At 45.6% G+C, this 15,120-nt stretch overlaps 1 protein-coding gene across 1 annotated transcript in view; it reads right to left on the bottom strand.

The window, feature by feature from the left end:
• The window catches only part of LOC144124655 (arylsulfatase B-like), a 74,301-nt gene that overhangs the window by 25,118 nt on the left and 34,063 nt on the right, over nt 1–15,120 (bottom strand). Inside the window, exons 3-5 of the mRNA XM_077657465.1 lie at nt 9,829–9,988; nt 5,948–6,060; nt 2,276–2,386 (exon numbers count right to left, since the gene is read on the bottom strand). Coding sequence (XP_077513591.1) covers nt 2,276–2,386; nt 5,948–6,060; nt 9,829–9,988 — 384 coding nt within the window. The remainder of the gene's footprint in view (nt 1–2,275; nt 2,387–5,947; nt 6,061–9,828; nt 9,989–15,120) is intronic.

The following is a 15,120-nucleotide window of genomic DNA, read 5'->3' as shown; positions in this document are numbered from 1 at the left end:
TCAGACGCCACACTACAATCACCACGATTCCGCTTACATCAGAATTGCAGGATTTCTTTATTGCGTCCACCAAGCGCGCCTAGATAGTTTTTTTTTTAATTTTTCAGTGTTAAAATTACACCAATGGTTGGTTTATGGTTTATGAGGGTTTAACGTCCCAAAGCGACTCAGGCTATGAGGGGCGCCGTAGAGAGGGGCTGCGGAAATTTCGACCACCTGGGGTTCTTTTACGTGCACTGACAACGCACAGCACACGGGCCTTCAGAATTTCACCTCTATCGAAATTCGACCGCCGCGGCCGGGATCGAACCCGCGTCTTTTGGGCCGGCAGCCGAGCGCCATAACCACTCAGCCACCGCGGCGCCCCTCACCAATGAATTACCCTCTCGCGCCAGCAAAGGTGTTCTTCACAAAGTAATATATTCAAGTCCTCACATTGCATTCTCAATCCTCAGGCAACTCAAGAGCGCATTTCACTTTATATATTCATTTAGAGCTTATTGGCAAAGCGTCATTTGCGCCGTTAGAAGATGGCTCCGGCTATTTTGATTGCGTTTTGCTCTCTAAACCCTTCTCGGAGGGACAGAATAGGTGATCATGCCTTTACGTGGAATGTCTTCCCATATCTAGAACGACATTGCCGACTTGGCAATATTAAATACAAGATTAACCTTTGCTGTCGTGGCCTTCAGTTTCGCCAAATAATCTTGCGTCCTAAATCAAAAATTTAAAAGTGCATTTGTTAATTTCATTTAAACAATCACTCAATCAGTCAATGCATCAAACAATCTCTAATTGCTCTCTGTTACCTAAATAATATTCACCTTGCGGTAGAACCTACCGGTGCATACTGGACCGGCGTATTTTTCACGGCATTCATATGAAATTTTAGCGACTAACACCAGTAAGAAATATCAGATGAACCCAAAAATAAATGCCCGTAATAGTTTTCTGGGCGATTTTCTATCAATATCATATAACAACTAGCTCAGGTTTAAGCTTACTTACGTACTATGTTGCAATAAAATACGTCGTACCCGACACAGGTCCTGACAGAAACATAATGCGTGTGATATAGAACACTGCCTGCTTACCTAGGCAAAAACTGTGCACGATAACAATTCAGCAAACTATATTTCCATTGCACGTAAACTGCTGCCAAGTGTGCTGAAAATAACGAAGGCTTGTTTTTAAAGACATATTTTTTCATAAGAAAAAAACAACAAGCAGCACGGCAGTGGAGTTCAAAAGTGCGTTTGTATTTCCTCCGAGACGCGTCATTTTGGCTGCTCTGTAGTAAACATAGCTTCACCGGCTTCATTGCGGCGTGTTCGGCAAAGCGGATGATGTGAATAGCAAACTGCGAGGGCCGCAGGTTATCTTAAAGAAGGCCCACGCGGAGTGGCCTAAACAGTCGACATCCTCACTAAACAGAGAAGCTACATCCACAAAAGAAGACGACACATATCCCAATGGCACACGGCCGACGAACAAGATAAGGCCCTTATTATCGCCTGCAGCACCGGTGTCTTGCTCTCCGTATAAGACAGGTGCCGGCTCGACGATCTACCACATTTTGAGCCATTGCGTCGAGCTACAGGAAATCTGTGCCCTGCACCTCACTCTCGATAGTCGCACACGGCAGGACTGTATCCTGGTTCGGAAGACCACTCGCGCGAGGGCAACGCTCCTATGGCTGTGGTATTTGGCGCGCGCTACCGGCTTAGACCGCCTAATCCAATGTCTGTACTCCTACTCTCCTTCACAATAACTAGGCCATCGAAACATTCTCAATCCAATAAAGGCATTCTACCAGTAAAGAAATTTTTGCTCCGTCGTTTAATTATGCACTTTCTCTTCCTTTGCTCTGCTTATCCTCTCAGATGTGCAAGTTTCAAATCCTGACTGTTTATTTTATTCAGTCCCCCCAATTTCAAATCCTATGGTACTAATTTTAAACCTTGACTGCATAGAAAATTACCTGCTGTAGCAAAGCATTTGGTTCTGATTAGTACCTCTGAACAATTCGGTAAAAATGGGCAGAATGCTGCACATATTTGCTACCCAAAAACCTTGGCAACACTGCACGTGTTGTTTAATATTTAGCACTGTAATATTACACACCATTCCTTTTTCTAAGCAATCCAGTTTAACCTATCAAATAAGCAATTGTATGGCCTGCTTGCCCAGCTCTCAGAATTACAGTCGCTGGGAAAGTTTTAAGTGACTCTTTAAGAATAGATATTTTGTTCAGTGACTTTACTAAACAACTTACAGCAGCCCTCTCGTGGCTGTAGTATTCACAAGCTCCGCCCCAGCTGCCGACATGGCTCACGAAACCTCTTTTCGTGGGCGTATACGCTGCCTTGTGAAAACCCAGATGCCACTGAAAAGGAAATGGTCAGGTTCCATTTAGAAACAGTATGCAGCATAGATGAACTTAGTAAGCATGCTGTCCTTCAGAAAAGTGAACGAAGTGCTGTACTGCGATGTTGATCGGAAACGACTAGCAATCCGCAATTTAATTACATCAGCCACAACATCACCCGGCAGCTTTCCAGCAGCTACTGCCTAAATCTAGAACAGCGCAACTAAACGTTTTTCCTTATGCGACAGGATCATCTCTCTCTTCAAATCCTAAATACAATGAATTTTACTTCATTTTAGTTCAATGCCTCGCGGGAATGCAGGCATGAAATCGTGACATCTAAAATCACTTCTTAAGAACATAGACGGAGAGACAGAAATAAACAGGATAGGTAAGAACCCCTCTTCTATCCTCCAATCATTATACAATAAATCAGCCTGAGCAGGTCGCTTGACCCCAACTGCAATCGAAACTCTTCCTACGCACTACCTCAACTCATTAATTTATACCACCAGAGAGGGGCCACTAAATTGGCGCTTAAGCGGCCACACCAAAGGGGACTTTACTCACACCCATAGAACTTGCGCAAACGAACCCGCGCTACCATTTACGGGACTCCAACTTCCGGAGCGGTAGGAGGACACGCTGCTCAGCTCACAGACGGAAGCTCAACTCCGCCTGGTGCGCTGGGCCACCAAGGTTGCCGGGAACCAAGGACTCACGGCCATCTAATGCTACCGCGAGGGCCCACCTACACCCTTTTTATGTCAATAAAAGTTTTTACCTCCACAAAGATGGGCGCTAACTCTGAGCCTTCATTTGAAAACAAGCCGCAATGCGGCATTAGGAATGCATTACGCCTAATAACACATGCGTGATCTTCCAATCATCTCCAACGTAAAATTGATGTTCCAAAGTGGCAGTGTCATACTTTTTGTTGCGTTTCTATTTTGAAGCCCCGCAATGGTCACGAACGCATTAACCTAGCTGTGCGTTTTATATGTCATCGTTATGATCGCGATTTCTCACCTTCTTCTACACTTCTCTCATTGAATTTAACCACGCTGTCTGTCCGTCGCCACACTGAATCATTAAAATTTTTACATTGTGTCGTCAATTCCTCAGTAAGGCTGTCAGCTAACCACTACATTAACTTTGCACCAATATCATCTACAAGAAGTCATCACGAGCTTAATTTGTTACCGTATTTTGCGCATGCTAATTTGTTCAAATTCAGTTTTTTTCCCCGTTCAATAGAAGCCTGGAATTCTCTACCCGGGTCCATTCGTTCTTGTCCATTTCAAAACTTTGTTACTGCCATTGAAGACGCATAATAGCTGTGTATTCTTACCCTGTCGTTAACAGTTCCTTTCTTGTTTGATATTTCATTTGTGATTTTAACTTTTTGTAGTGCTCACTTTGTACATTTTGCTGCATTTTTGTTTCCTTGCATTTTTGTGTTTTCCCACTCCTGCCATAGCGCATATAATTGCGCTGCAGTATGTATAAATAAATAAATAAATAAATAAATAAACCGCTCTTCACTGCCCTTTCCTTTTTCTTTCGTTTCATCTTAATTAGATTTAAAAAATAATGGTGCGATTTGGGTTCAACTCATCTTAATGTAAATGAAGAAGGCAAGGCATAGGTCGCTATGAGTACGGTAAGGCATCAGAAATAACGCAAGTCGTTGTTCCCTTCTATGCATCTGATGGCCTGAAAGAGCTTCTAAACTGGCTCTATGTGAGCAGCAAACTGCTGTAGAGCCAGTGCTTGTAGGTTTAGTTCAACGGCCTAGTTGAATGAACACTAACAGCTATTTTATTCAGCGAGCATTTAGCTACGAAAACGTCATGACCACAATAAAAATCACCATTGCAAGGCCACGTTCAGTTCGTTTGGAGTATGCCTTGGCGCAGTTTCATCTACGTAATAAAAAAATCAAAAATTTCGTTTGTATTTTTCGCGCCCTAAGAAATATAGCCGAAACATTTGTCATATTAGTGCAGGACTTCCAACAAAAGGGAAACCAGAACTATTTGATTTTGACACCATGACATTTTTATAGCAAAATTAAAGTTTGAAGGAAGAGGTAAATAAAAATAGCGCAGTGGAGGAGGGTATTTATTTATTTATTTATTAACTTATTTAATTACTTATTTGCAGATACTGCAGGCCATACACACATGATGCAGGCAGGAGGTGCATTTGTGACCACATGGAAGTTCACACATAAAAAGCATATGACATACAGAAAACACAGGCAAAATATTCATTACGAGCAAAATATAATTAGCAACACAGAAGTTGACGCTGTAATTCCGTAATAATGTTGCTTGCTGCGAAAGTGTGCGAATGCAAGGAATTCCACTCATTTATTGTTCTGGGAAAAAACCGTATTTAAATGAGTTTGTTCTTGCACAAATTGAAGCTAGAGAGTGAGGGTATGTGTGCCTAGTCTTTCTGGTGCTCTTTGGTTATCGACCAATCCAGGAAGTTTAATTTCAAATTATATGACGCGCAGGTGTGCAAAAATGCGAATCGACTGAATTTGCAACGAGATTCGAGAGAACCTATTTTACGTTGCTGCATCAGTAAGGAAGGAGAACGATTTCTTTTAAATTTACTGAAAATTTAGCGTACAGCTTTTCTCTCAATTCGCTCGAGCTGCAATGTATCTTTCTTACTATGCGGATTCCATACAATGCAGACATATTCAAGTTTGGCTCTGACGGAGGCATTATAGGCTAAAAGTTTAGCTTGTACAGGTGCACCCTTACGTTTCCTCTTCAAAGACCATAGCTTTCTAAAAGCTGAAGAGGAAATAGCAGATATGTGAGGAGACCACGTTAGCCTATTAGTAAGCTTGACGCCAAGGTATTTGTACTTTGTCTACTTCAATATTGTTGTCAAGTAAATAAGAATAGATACTGATTATCTTCCTCCTTGTAACTCGCAACTCAACAGTTTTTGCGGTATTAAGTTGCATTCCCCAACGCATACACCACTCATGTATAGTGCAGGTTTGTTTGTAATACTGTATGATCATTTCAGGGTGTAATGTCTTTGTAAACCGCACATTCATTCGCAAACAACCGGACAGAAACAGAAACATGACCGTGAAAGGCATCATTCAAGTCATTGATATACACTAAAGAACAATAGCGGCCCCAAGACGCTGCATTGGGGCACACCAGAAGTCACGGACAGCCTTTTGAGAAGAAGTATTATGAAAAAAAAGGGGGGGCTGCAGTGCTGTCGAACGCAAGTAGCAAGAACATGACGACACATAACGCTGTAAGGCAATCACACGCCAGCCATTACGCGTGGCGGTATGGGATGACGCCACATGTGGGTCTGCGGTGTCTTGAAAGGTCTGTCAGTTGCTATGTTTCATGAATAAGACCTTCCGATCCCAAATCAGCATCAATGGAAGAGTCTTAGTGCTTAATCTGAAGCATAGCGGCACGCACGATTCTCTTTAGTGTCACTTCAGAGCAGCAGTATCTATATCAGAAGGCCGGACCGATAATACAGGTGGCGCAAACACAGAAAGCGGGTTGAGGAGCTGACACATACCTTCCCTAACATGTACGACGTGTAGCCCAAGTCGCTGAGCCACTCTGGAAGAAGCTTCAAGTCGAGTGACAGTCCTCTTGGCTCCGACATCATGATAACAAAATGCTGCATTCCTGCGCATGAGTGCAGAGTTTCTTTCAGCCTGACACTATGGAACATGAGCGCTAGGCGATGACTACTTATGCATTACGAGAGGTTGTAGCTGAAGGGCACGGCTTTCATGTCGTAAAATTTTGTGCATATCAGTTTACTTACATATTTCTGCCGACCGTTGGCCCTCCAATGAATGTCACTGCATGGCGTCAGTACAGCGCTTCTTAACGTCCTTCATTTTTCAAACATAACAGCCCAATGTTTCAAGCAAACTTTCAAATTACCTCCACATTTCTGCAAGCAAGTCACTAAAATTAACTCGCATTTTCCAAAACCGGTGCTTTCGCAGGCTCTGGGCCGCGTATTTTTGAACGCGACTGTACCTGATATAAGTTAGAACATGATATTTGTAGTATTAATCCCTTGTAGGAGACTGGAACCCAAGCTGATCTACTTGCTTCAAGTGCCGGCAAACGGAAAACAGTGAGCCTACGTACTACATGTTTGTCAGTTGAACACTGCAGAATAATAGGCAGTTTTAGTTTCACGTACGTAAAGAGTTCACGTACGCAAACGTGAGAAGTCTACGTAGCATACGCGCATGTCGTTTGAAACCTTTTTAGTTGCACGTACTCGACGGACGCCGTGTGTTGTGCCTGCCGCCATCTACTGAGAGATGCAGACACTGCTGTACCCAATCTGATACAAGACTAGTCCAAACAAATCCAGACGAACTGCGTCGGAGCGCTGCTTCTTCAGACTTAACACGAAATCACCATTATATCTGAATAACAAAAGCTATTTGTCACTTTAAACGTCATGTGAGTGCATGAATGGGCAAAATTAAGGCGAATAAAAGATTTCAAAACACGATATCGTGTCCAGGGATTGGGAAGTTCTTGAAGCACAGAAGGTCAATGCGGAAGAAGTTGAGAGGTGCATCCTCGATGGTGTAGACGGCGTCACATAGTGTGCTTTAAAAACTTCCAGACATCGCTCGAATCGTGTTTTAGATAGCATTGTGAAGTATTTTAAAGTTTAAGAACTCCACCCGCTACAGGCGGACAAAGAAGGGGGCTTCGTCGTTATGCGGCAGGGTAGCGTTCGTATTTGTCATGTCTTCCTCCCGTGCTCGTCGCTTTTGCGCTACATTTTAAGGCGACAACGTTTAATGGCTCATACTCGCAGTGAACGTCCGTCCGTGACACTCTTCAACTGGATAAGATTCAAAAATCTATGTGCACGATGGGATTCCAGCCAACATCCTTCCGTTCTGCAGTGGAGCGTGCTAACGACTACGCACTTCCTGCCAACGCGTATGCAGTTCTCCTTGTCTAGGACACTGGAGAGTGTTTGCAGAAAGGCGTCGAATCAGATGGATGCCTCCCAAATGTCCTCCAGTGTCTCCAACATTTCAGATTAACAAAAAATTGTGCACTTAATAAACATCTTAACCACACATCAGTGACACAAGCAGCAACACCGCGCTAAAGGCTTTCGCCTCACCGCACTTTAGGTCAACTAAGTGCCCTGAATTTTTTATTCAATTGTCACCAACTAGACCAACAACAAGTTTTATTAAACACAAAGACGGCAACGTGAAATCCGAATCTCACGTACGTCCGTGAGACACACGCACATCCTTTGCGTTCTCCGTATGCGCACTGGTCACCCGTAACAGCTCTACGTGCGTGAAGCTTCTACGTACGTGAAACTAAAACTGTCTAATACAACCAACCATTGAGCGAGTTTCGCTAACAGGGCTCCATGATGTTCTGTGTGTTTCTACGAGCTAGGGCGTAACGTTTGACGGGACCCATATTGGTGAGAAAAATATAATTTGGGAAAGTGTTCGTTTTTTAAACCGTTTTAGACGCCAAACTGCCTCATCATATTTCTAAATGAAATTTCTGTTCTACTCCAAGTTTTCTTATGCGTCGAAAAGACTGAGGTACAAATACGCAGCACATCCGAGTTCTTTTTACAAGCCACTTGGTAAAAATGTCTACCCCTTATTCTGTTACGAAACCATTGGTTGAATTGGCTTGAACATGATGGCATTCAATTGCTAGTCATTCTAAGCGCAATGTTGTCATTTGTATGTATACGACACACGCATACAGCTTACGTCTCATAAGGTATGAAGAGTTCGAAGCTGCACGAAAGGTTCCCGTGTATATGCGCTGCGTGCACTCCGCAAAACCTTCGTCAGGGACAAATATTTCTATACAATGGGCGACTTCGTCACGAAGACATCCCAAAGTTTTGTGAACTGCCGTGGCGCCATTAGAGCCTGCATCAAGGTCCCTAGCCAAACGCAAGCCATGGAACTTAACTGGATGGAACTTTTAATGTTATTAATGAAAAACTGATAAAATTACGCATACACCGTGATATCAAATCTTCTTATTACAGCTAAATTTGCGCACTCTCTCTTGCTTAAAGCATATGACTCAGCAAACTTTAAAGCCGATTGTTAATGTTTACAAAGTCGTTCGTCCAATCGTAGATGCCTGGTAACGATTCGTTATTGAAATCCGATTACCGATACCCCTCATGTGGCACGGTACAACTCACATTTTTCGCCTTATATGTATCTGAGCTCACTTTTCGCTCTCTGGCTTCAGAAGCAGTGCAACACTTCCCTTTTTGAGGTAATTCAAAGATGTCGATTCTGGGGCACTTAAGGCCTCTTCGATTTGGCTGCACTGGCTGCACCAGTTCGTTCAAGTTCAGCGGCGGTGCCGAGAGCGTACAGCATCAGCTCAAGGGCAGCTTAGCACTGGCTGTATTGGCTGCTTCCAAAACAAATAGTCGAGTGCAGGCCTAGTCGTCTGCCAACCTTGGCGTTGCCACCAAATTACAGCCAGCTGCGTGCTGTCGACATCAACGGCCGCCAAAATCTCTAACCACGTGAAGAATTTTCAAGAAGCAAATAGCAATAATTGTTGCCATGAGCGAGACCCAGGACATCGTCGTTTTACACGTAGAAAAAAGAGCCGTTGCATGTAAGTGCGCCGATGACTTACGAATATGCGATGAAATGTTGTTCATGTGGCTCGACTTGACAGCACAGGTTGAAAATTATGACGCCACCAAATTACCCACCTGCCGCTTTCAGTAATGAACACTTATCATTTCCTCTAAACTACGATTAAATATTGAAGAACCTGCACATGGGGGCACCATATCACTGCATTACAGCTGCGCTTACTATTCCGAGAGTGCAAGCAAGCCAATAACTCGCACTGCACTAGGCTGGCACTTTTGCAAAACGAAGGTGAAAGTCCTGCACTCCTTGAACTGGTGCAGTCAGTGCAGCCAAAACGAAGAGACCTTTAAGCTCCGCCTTTAAGAGCATGACGTGACAGCAACTCCTCTTACCCACGCAGACACGGACACTGCTTCCTCTTTCACAATTACCATCATGAAAATAGCCATGAAAGCTCGCACTGAAGACCAATCGTGAAAGACCACACGACATATTAAGGAAGCCGTACAAACGTGTCCTGCGTGGCGTAGCAGTAGCGTGTGTTCCGCAACCCGTGCGCACTGTTGTGGCTGGCGCCATTTGAGAGAGCCTACTGTAGCAGCAACCTTTTCAAACAATCCAGATTTTTCCGTCACACCAACCGCAACGCCGACACTGGTCTTTGTGCGACACGAGGCCCTTACGCTGTCCCGTTAAGATGTCGTCTGTTAAACCTCCAGCATCATTTTTGTATGTGCTGTCATATGCACATCGTTTCCACCTCGCATTTTTACCAATACTTTGGAAAGAAGCCCACCGATGTGTATGGGGTGGCGCCCAGTCATGAGGGCTGCTCTGGAAGGCGTGCAGAGGTTATGGTGGTAAAGCCGCGTGAGGCGAACTCCGTTCCAAGCGAGAGCATCAATATTTGGGGTCCGAATCTGTGCATTGCCGGTGTAGCTGACATCGGCCCAACCCTGCAAAAAAGAGGCGATTGTTGAGTGAAGACTGCTAGGAAAACATAACGGTAACAATGTGAACCGCCATTTCATGACAGCTGGTTCCACGACCACTTGAAGGGTAGAATGGTCAAACGCTTCATTTAGACGCAGGTCCAGGAATGTTAACTCGCGCATTTCAGCTGAAGTGACTTGTGTTACTAGGCCGAGGCGGAGAGCTCTCAGTACAATGCGTTGCCGTAGCACTAAAGGGAAAAAAAGGATGGCGGTTTAGCATTGCTATTATCACGAAAAAAAAGGTGGACACCGCCGCCACGCACCCGAAAGCGCGATTGAGGTGTCCACCGACACAGGGTGCCAGGTATGCGCATCTTCAACTTTTCCATCGTAAATGCCAATTTGCCCAATGTACTCTGGTGGCTTAATAATAATAATAATAATTGGTTTTTGGTGAAAGGAAATGGCGCAGTATCTGTCTCATATATCGTTGAACACCTGAACCGCGCCGTAAGGGAAGGGACAAGGGAGGGAGTGAAAAAAGAAGGGAAGAAGGAGGTGCCGTAGTGGAGGGCTCCGGAATAATTTCGACCACCTGGGGATCTTTAACGTGCACTGACATCGCATAGCACACGGGCGCCTTAGCGTTTTTCCTCCATAAAAACGCAGCCGCCGCGGCTTATGCTCCAGTGCCGCGGTTTTGAAGCAGTGTTATTAACGCCAACAGGTATTGCTGTAGTGCCGTGTTTCTGCCACAGCCTTGTCCATGCCAACACAAGCCGCACGCATCTCTCTGTCACTGCCGGGACATAGCTCAAAGCGCGGATATTAGTGTGATAGTTGCATTTGTTTATGAATAAGATGTGCAATGCACAGCGCGACAGTGTATTGCAATTTACGACGAACTGTGATCGGCTGCGCTCATGCAGCTGCCAGCAGAGCACTTCTGTAAGCGCCGCGGCGGGTTCAAGTCCCAGTTGAGGCAATATTTATTTTATTTATTTCTGGTTTGGCCAAGGTCATCCTCAAGGTCAAGCTTCACACAAACCGGTGAGCCTGTTTGATCTCGTGAAGTAGCGCTTTCGCATTCAAAGTTGACGCACAAGTGAAAACAATATGGCTGCAATATTTTAGTAGAGTATAATAGAGCAGGTTTTTACTTTTAATGAAGGGGTGTCAGAAAATATGGCAGCTGTCGTCAGATTTTGCTATAAATAGGTGATAGGTAGATATACCAAGCATTCCATTTTAAACTCCCGAAAATAACCAATTGCCATGGTCGAAGGCACTCCAGCAGTCTTATACAATGCTAGTCACATTTTCCTGGCCTACTAATGAACGCTTGAAAAAAAAAAGGGGGTGTGTCAAGAGGAAGTACACAATAAAAGATTATTTTTATATTATACGCTTTTTCGCGTGACGGAAGTCCTAAAGCCATTTCAACCTCCGTGAACATCAATTTATTTGAATGGTAGTTAAATGAGAGCAATGTCAGTGAGGAAGATTCGTGAATGAAAGGAGGCTTGGTTTACCAAGTTGTTCGGAACCACATTCAGTCACTGAACGCTTTACTTTTGATATCAATTGATGGAGAGGCAAGAGAGAAATACTGCGGCAATGTAAGTAGCAATTTGATATGGCTTCCACAGCAGTTTAGCAGGAAGGTATGCTTCAGATTGCAATAAAAAGCTGTAAGTTCGCGCGTCGTTCATGTGGGTTGTCGTTAATGTTTGTCGCGCTTCAGTGACAACTAAGATTCCTTCGCGCACAGGCAAGCAGAAGCGGAGACGTTCCGCATTCGCAGTGTGGCACTAAAATCGAAAGGACACTGCACACGAAAGAGAAATGACTTTACCGGCGCATGAAGAGAAGGAGGAAACAAATTTATTCAAAAGTGCAGAGCAGTGATGTATTCGAAGTCCCAGGTGCAGACCTAATTCCTAGACCCCAGTGGCCTTGGCAACCAGCCGCACTCTCCAGATAAGCTTTAGTTATTTTTGAGCCGTGCTCGTCAGACGGGCCTCTCGAAACCGAGTACGATGTTAAAAAAATTGCTGGTGGTTTAGCATTGATAACCACGAAATGTTGTGCGAAAGCAGATTTTGCAAGTGGGCACCATCGCCACGTACCTGAAAGCGCATTTGAAAGCGCGTTTCTTTTCCTTTCGTGATTTATGCACACATTGAAGTTGATGAAGACAACGACGGGCAATGCACAGCGCGAGTGTGTGTTGCAGTTTCAGCTGCGGCGATACCATAGTGCTCTCGTTCAGTGTGGCCAGCAAAGCTAATCTATTGTTGCCGCCGCGGCTTTGAAACCCAGTCGCGGCAATGTTTATTTTATTTCTCCAGTTTGGTCAAAGTCAACCTCAATAAGCCTCGTTTATTTCTCGTCATTTCCTGCACCACGTGACTAACTATAGAGGCTTCGCCACACGCCGGCATTTTTCAAGTTAGAAAGCCGGTAGTATTTTGCAGCTAAAAATGAGTGGGGCATTACCCGGTAGGTGTAAGCATTCCCATAGGAAGCATAATAAAGTGAGTGATACCCCGCAAGCAGTACGGGTATCCGGATGTTGGGTAAGGTGCCAAAGTTAATGGTTTGGGTAAGGTACTGCCTGTAGCATCTCTGCGTGCTTCGGGCCTCGACAGGCCTCTATTGGTGTACTATAGCGAGTACTATAGCGTGTACTATAGCGAGAGCTGTAGCCTGCTTCTCGAGTGCCACTGCACGCTGCGTGAGCAGGAAGCCTGCAATGTGGATGTCCGCGAACTGGTCTAATACCAATGGCTCATGAGCGCCATTGAAATCCTAGCCGGTCTTTAATAATCCTGGGTGCTGTTACGCCGCTCTTGACTGAGAAAGCGCATGATGAGAAGTTCAGTGCAGAAACGTTTTATTTCGACCATATTAGCAGTGCGAATGCGCTTGCTTCCTCGTCTCCTCCAAACCTCTAAATCACTAAAACACAAACACAAGCATGTACTGCACGTTTCAAGCCTCCGCGGTGGCTTAATGGTTATGGTTCTTGGGTGCTATCCCGAAAGATGCAGGTTCGATTCCGGCGACGGCGGTCTCCTTTCGATGGAGGGGAAACTCTAGAGGCCTGTGTAGCCGTGCTAGAGGCCTGTCCTAGAGGCGATGTCAGTGCACGTTAAAGGGACTATGCAATGAATAAAAAGTCGCTTATAAATGTTTTAAATGCTTAGAAATGATGCTAAGAAGCATTCACACCAAGTATGAGTCTTCAGAACTGAGCCGGCAATTTATAATGAACTTTTAAAAACCGTGTTTTTTTTTTTTAATTCGCGGGCCGATTGGTGTGCTCGTAGTGACCGATTTTGAAACTAAAATCGTGAAAAAAAGACGTCACACTACCCATGACGTCGCCAGGCCACCACACGCACTCATTCGGTGGAGCCACGGCAGCCACGACGTCACGGGCACACTTCCGGTAGCCGTGAAAATCGTCTGCTCGTGCCGCCGCGCGACCCACTCGGGCAAGCGCGAGAGAGGGCATTGCCTTCGCGCATATGATTTCAATTTTCCTCGGCCGCCTCCTTCTTTCTGGAGTTTCGGAGCCACTCGCACGGCTCTTCGTGCGCACGCATAGGGCTCGATGCCCATCGCGGCCGTAAAAGCGAGCAGTCGCACCACTAGGTCCGGGTTTATTACTGCTAATTACCACAGATGACAAGCAAAGAAACCCGATGCGCGCCGCAATCCAGCAAGGCGAAGAGACCGGAGAGATGCCGCCACGACGCCGACGCTGCTGCTGGTGGGCTAGGAGCGACAACCGGAAGTAGCAAAATAAACGTCAGCGGATGAAGTATTCATGGGCAGGGCCCAGTCCCAGAGCTGTTTTCTTTATTTTTTTCTGGTGCTCCTCGTGTATGAGTTGAGGGGGGAGAGGAGGAGCGTAATTCTTAATCGTCTATATCTTCGCTGTTATTGATGCTAGCTCAAAAATTCTTGCACTGGTGTGACGAGTGATTGAATGTCTATCTCTCGTCTGCTTTACGTAATTTCAATTAGTTTATTGCATAGTGCCAGTTGTGTTCCTTTTACCCCTTTCTCTTCCTTGATGTCAGCCCGAAGGGGAAAGGTAGAAGTTGTTGGATACCGACGTCTTGAGGTTCTAAACTTGCTCAGTCACATTACTCGTGGAACTTCAGGAAGTAAACTATTTATACACACATAAAAAGTTAAGACAGAACGGAAGGTACAACAAGGAGAACAACTATGTACATAGTGATTGATCCGCAGAGTGACCAGACGAAATCAACCCCCGGTCCCACCAAAACGTCTTCTTTTAATCCCTAAGTACCCGCCCTCAGTGGGGACACCAACCAATTAGTTCAAAACACAAGCACGCATCCAATCAAGGACCGGGGAAAGGAAAACACATCCAATAAAACACATGGGAGAGGAAAACACATTGAAAAAGAGACAGAGGAGCGTAAAACACGCCCAATCAAAGATTGGGGAGAGGGGACAGGTCACTGTCACGAATACTAACAATTCCCCTCTCGGATCACTCCATCCTCCCCCGCGGGGCGGCATGATTACTCGCTTAAAGAGCATGCGAGGGCCGCACAGATTGTCGAAAGCCGTGCCACTTAAGGCTCCACCGTTCCCCAATTCTTCCTGATGCCTCACGTGCACAGGAAGTGCCTGGCAGTCATATGGAGCTGATAAGCGCTCACAGTGAACACGAGGAACGCGTCTTCAAAATTGCCTCCTAGCCACACACTGAACGACCGCCGCCCGGGTAATGGCCTTGGGCAGCGTCGCCGCGGTAGGGATGAAAGGCGACGCGCCTTCGTTGCTGCTTCTCGGAGCGGGCTGCGAACAATGGGGCCCGGCCAAGCTGGGTCGTCTGCGCACCCCGAACTCCCCTCCGTCGCCGTCCGCTTGACTCGTTAGTTCCATGTGGAGTCAAAAGGAAATGGATCACAGCGTACGCACTCTTGTCCACATACAGGCGGCGTTCCGTACGTGATTACTTGAGGCTCCGGATGTGTCTAAGCCAGCCGCGCACGACACCTCCCCACCAAGTGTGCTGCATAACATCTTGGAATGAAGCACACACAGAAAACCGAAACAGACCAACGTGCCGCGGGCCCGGAGCCGAAGAAGCACCATCTGCCGCT

Source organism: Amblyomma americanum, chromosome 3 (genome assembly GCF_052857255.1).
Source record: "Amblyomma americanum isolate KBUSLIRL-KWMA chromosome 3, ASM5285725v1, whole genome shotgun sequence".
NCBI classification, from domain to species: Eukaryota; Metazoa; Arthropoda; class Arachnida; order Ixodida; family Ixodidae; genus Amblyomma; species Amblyomma americanum.
The sequence above is the reverse complement of the archived record's forward strand: the minus strand, read 5'-3'. Positions and strand labels throughout refer to the sequence as shown.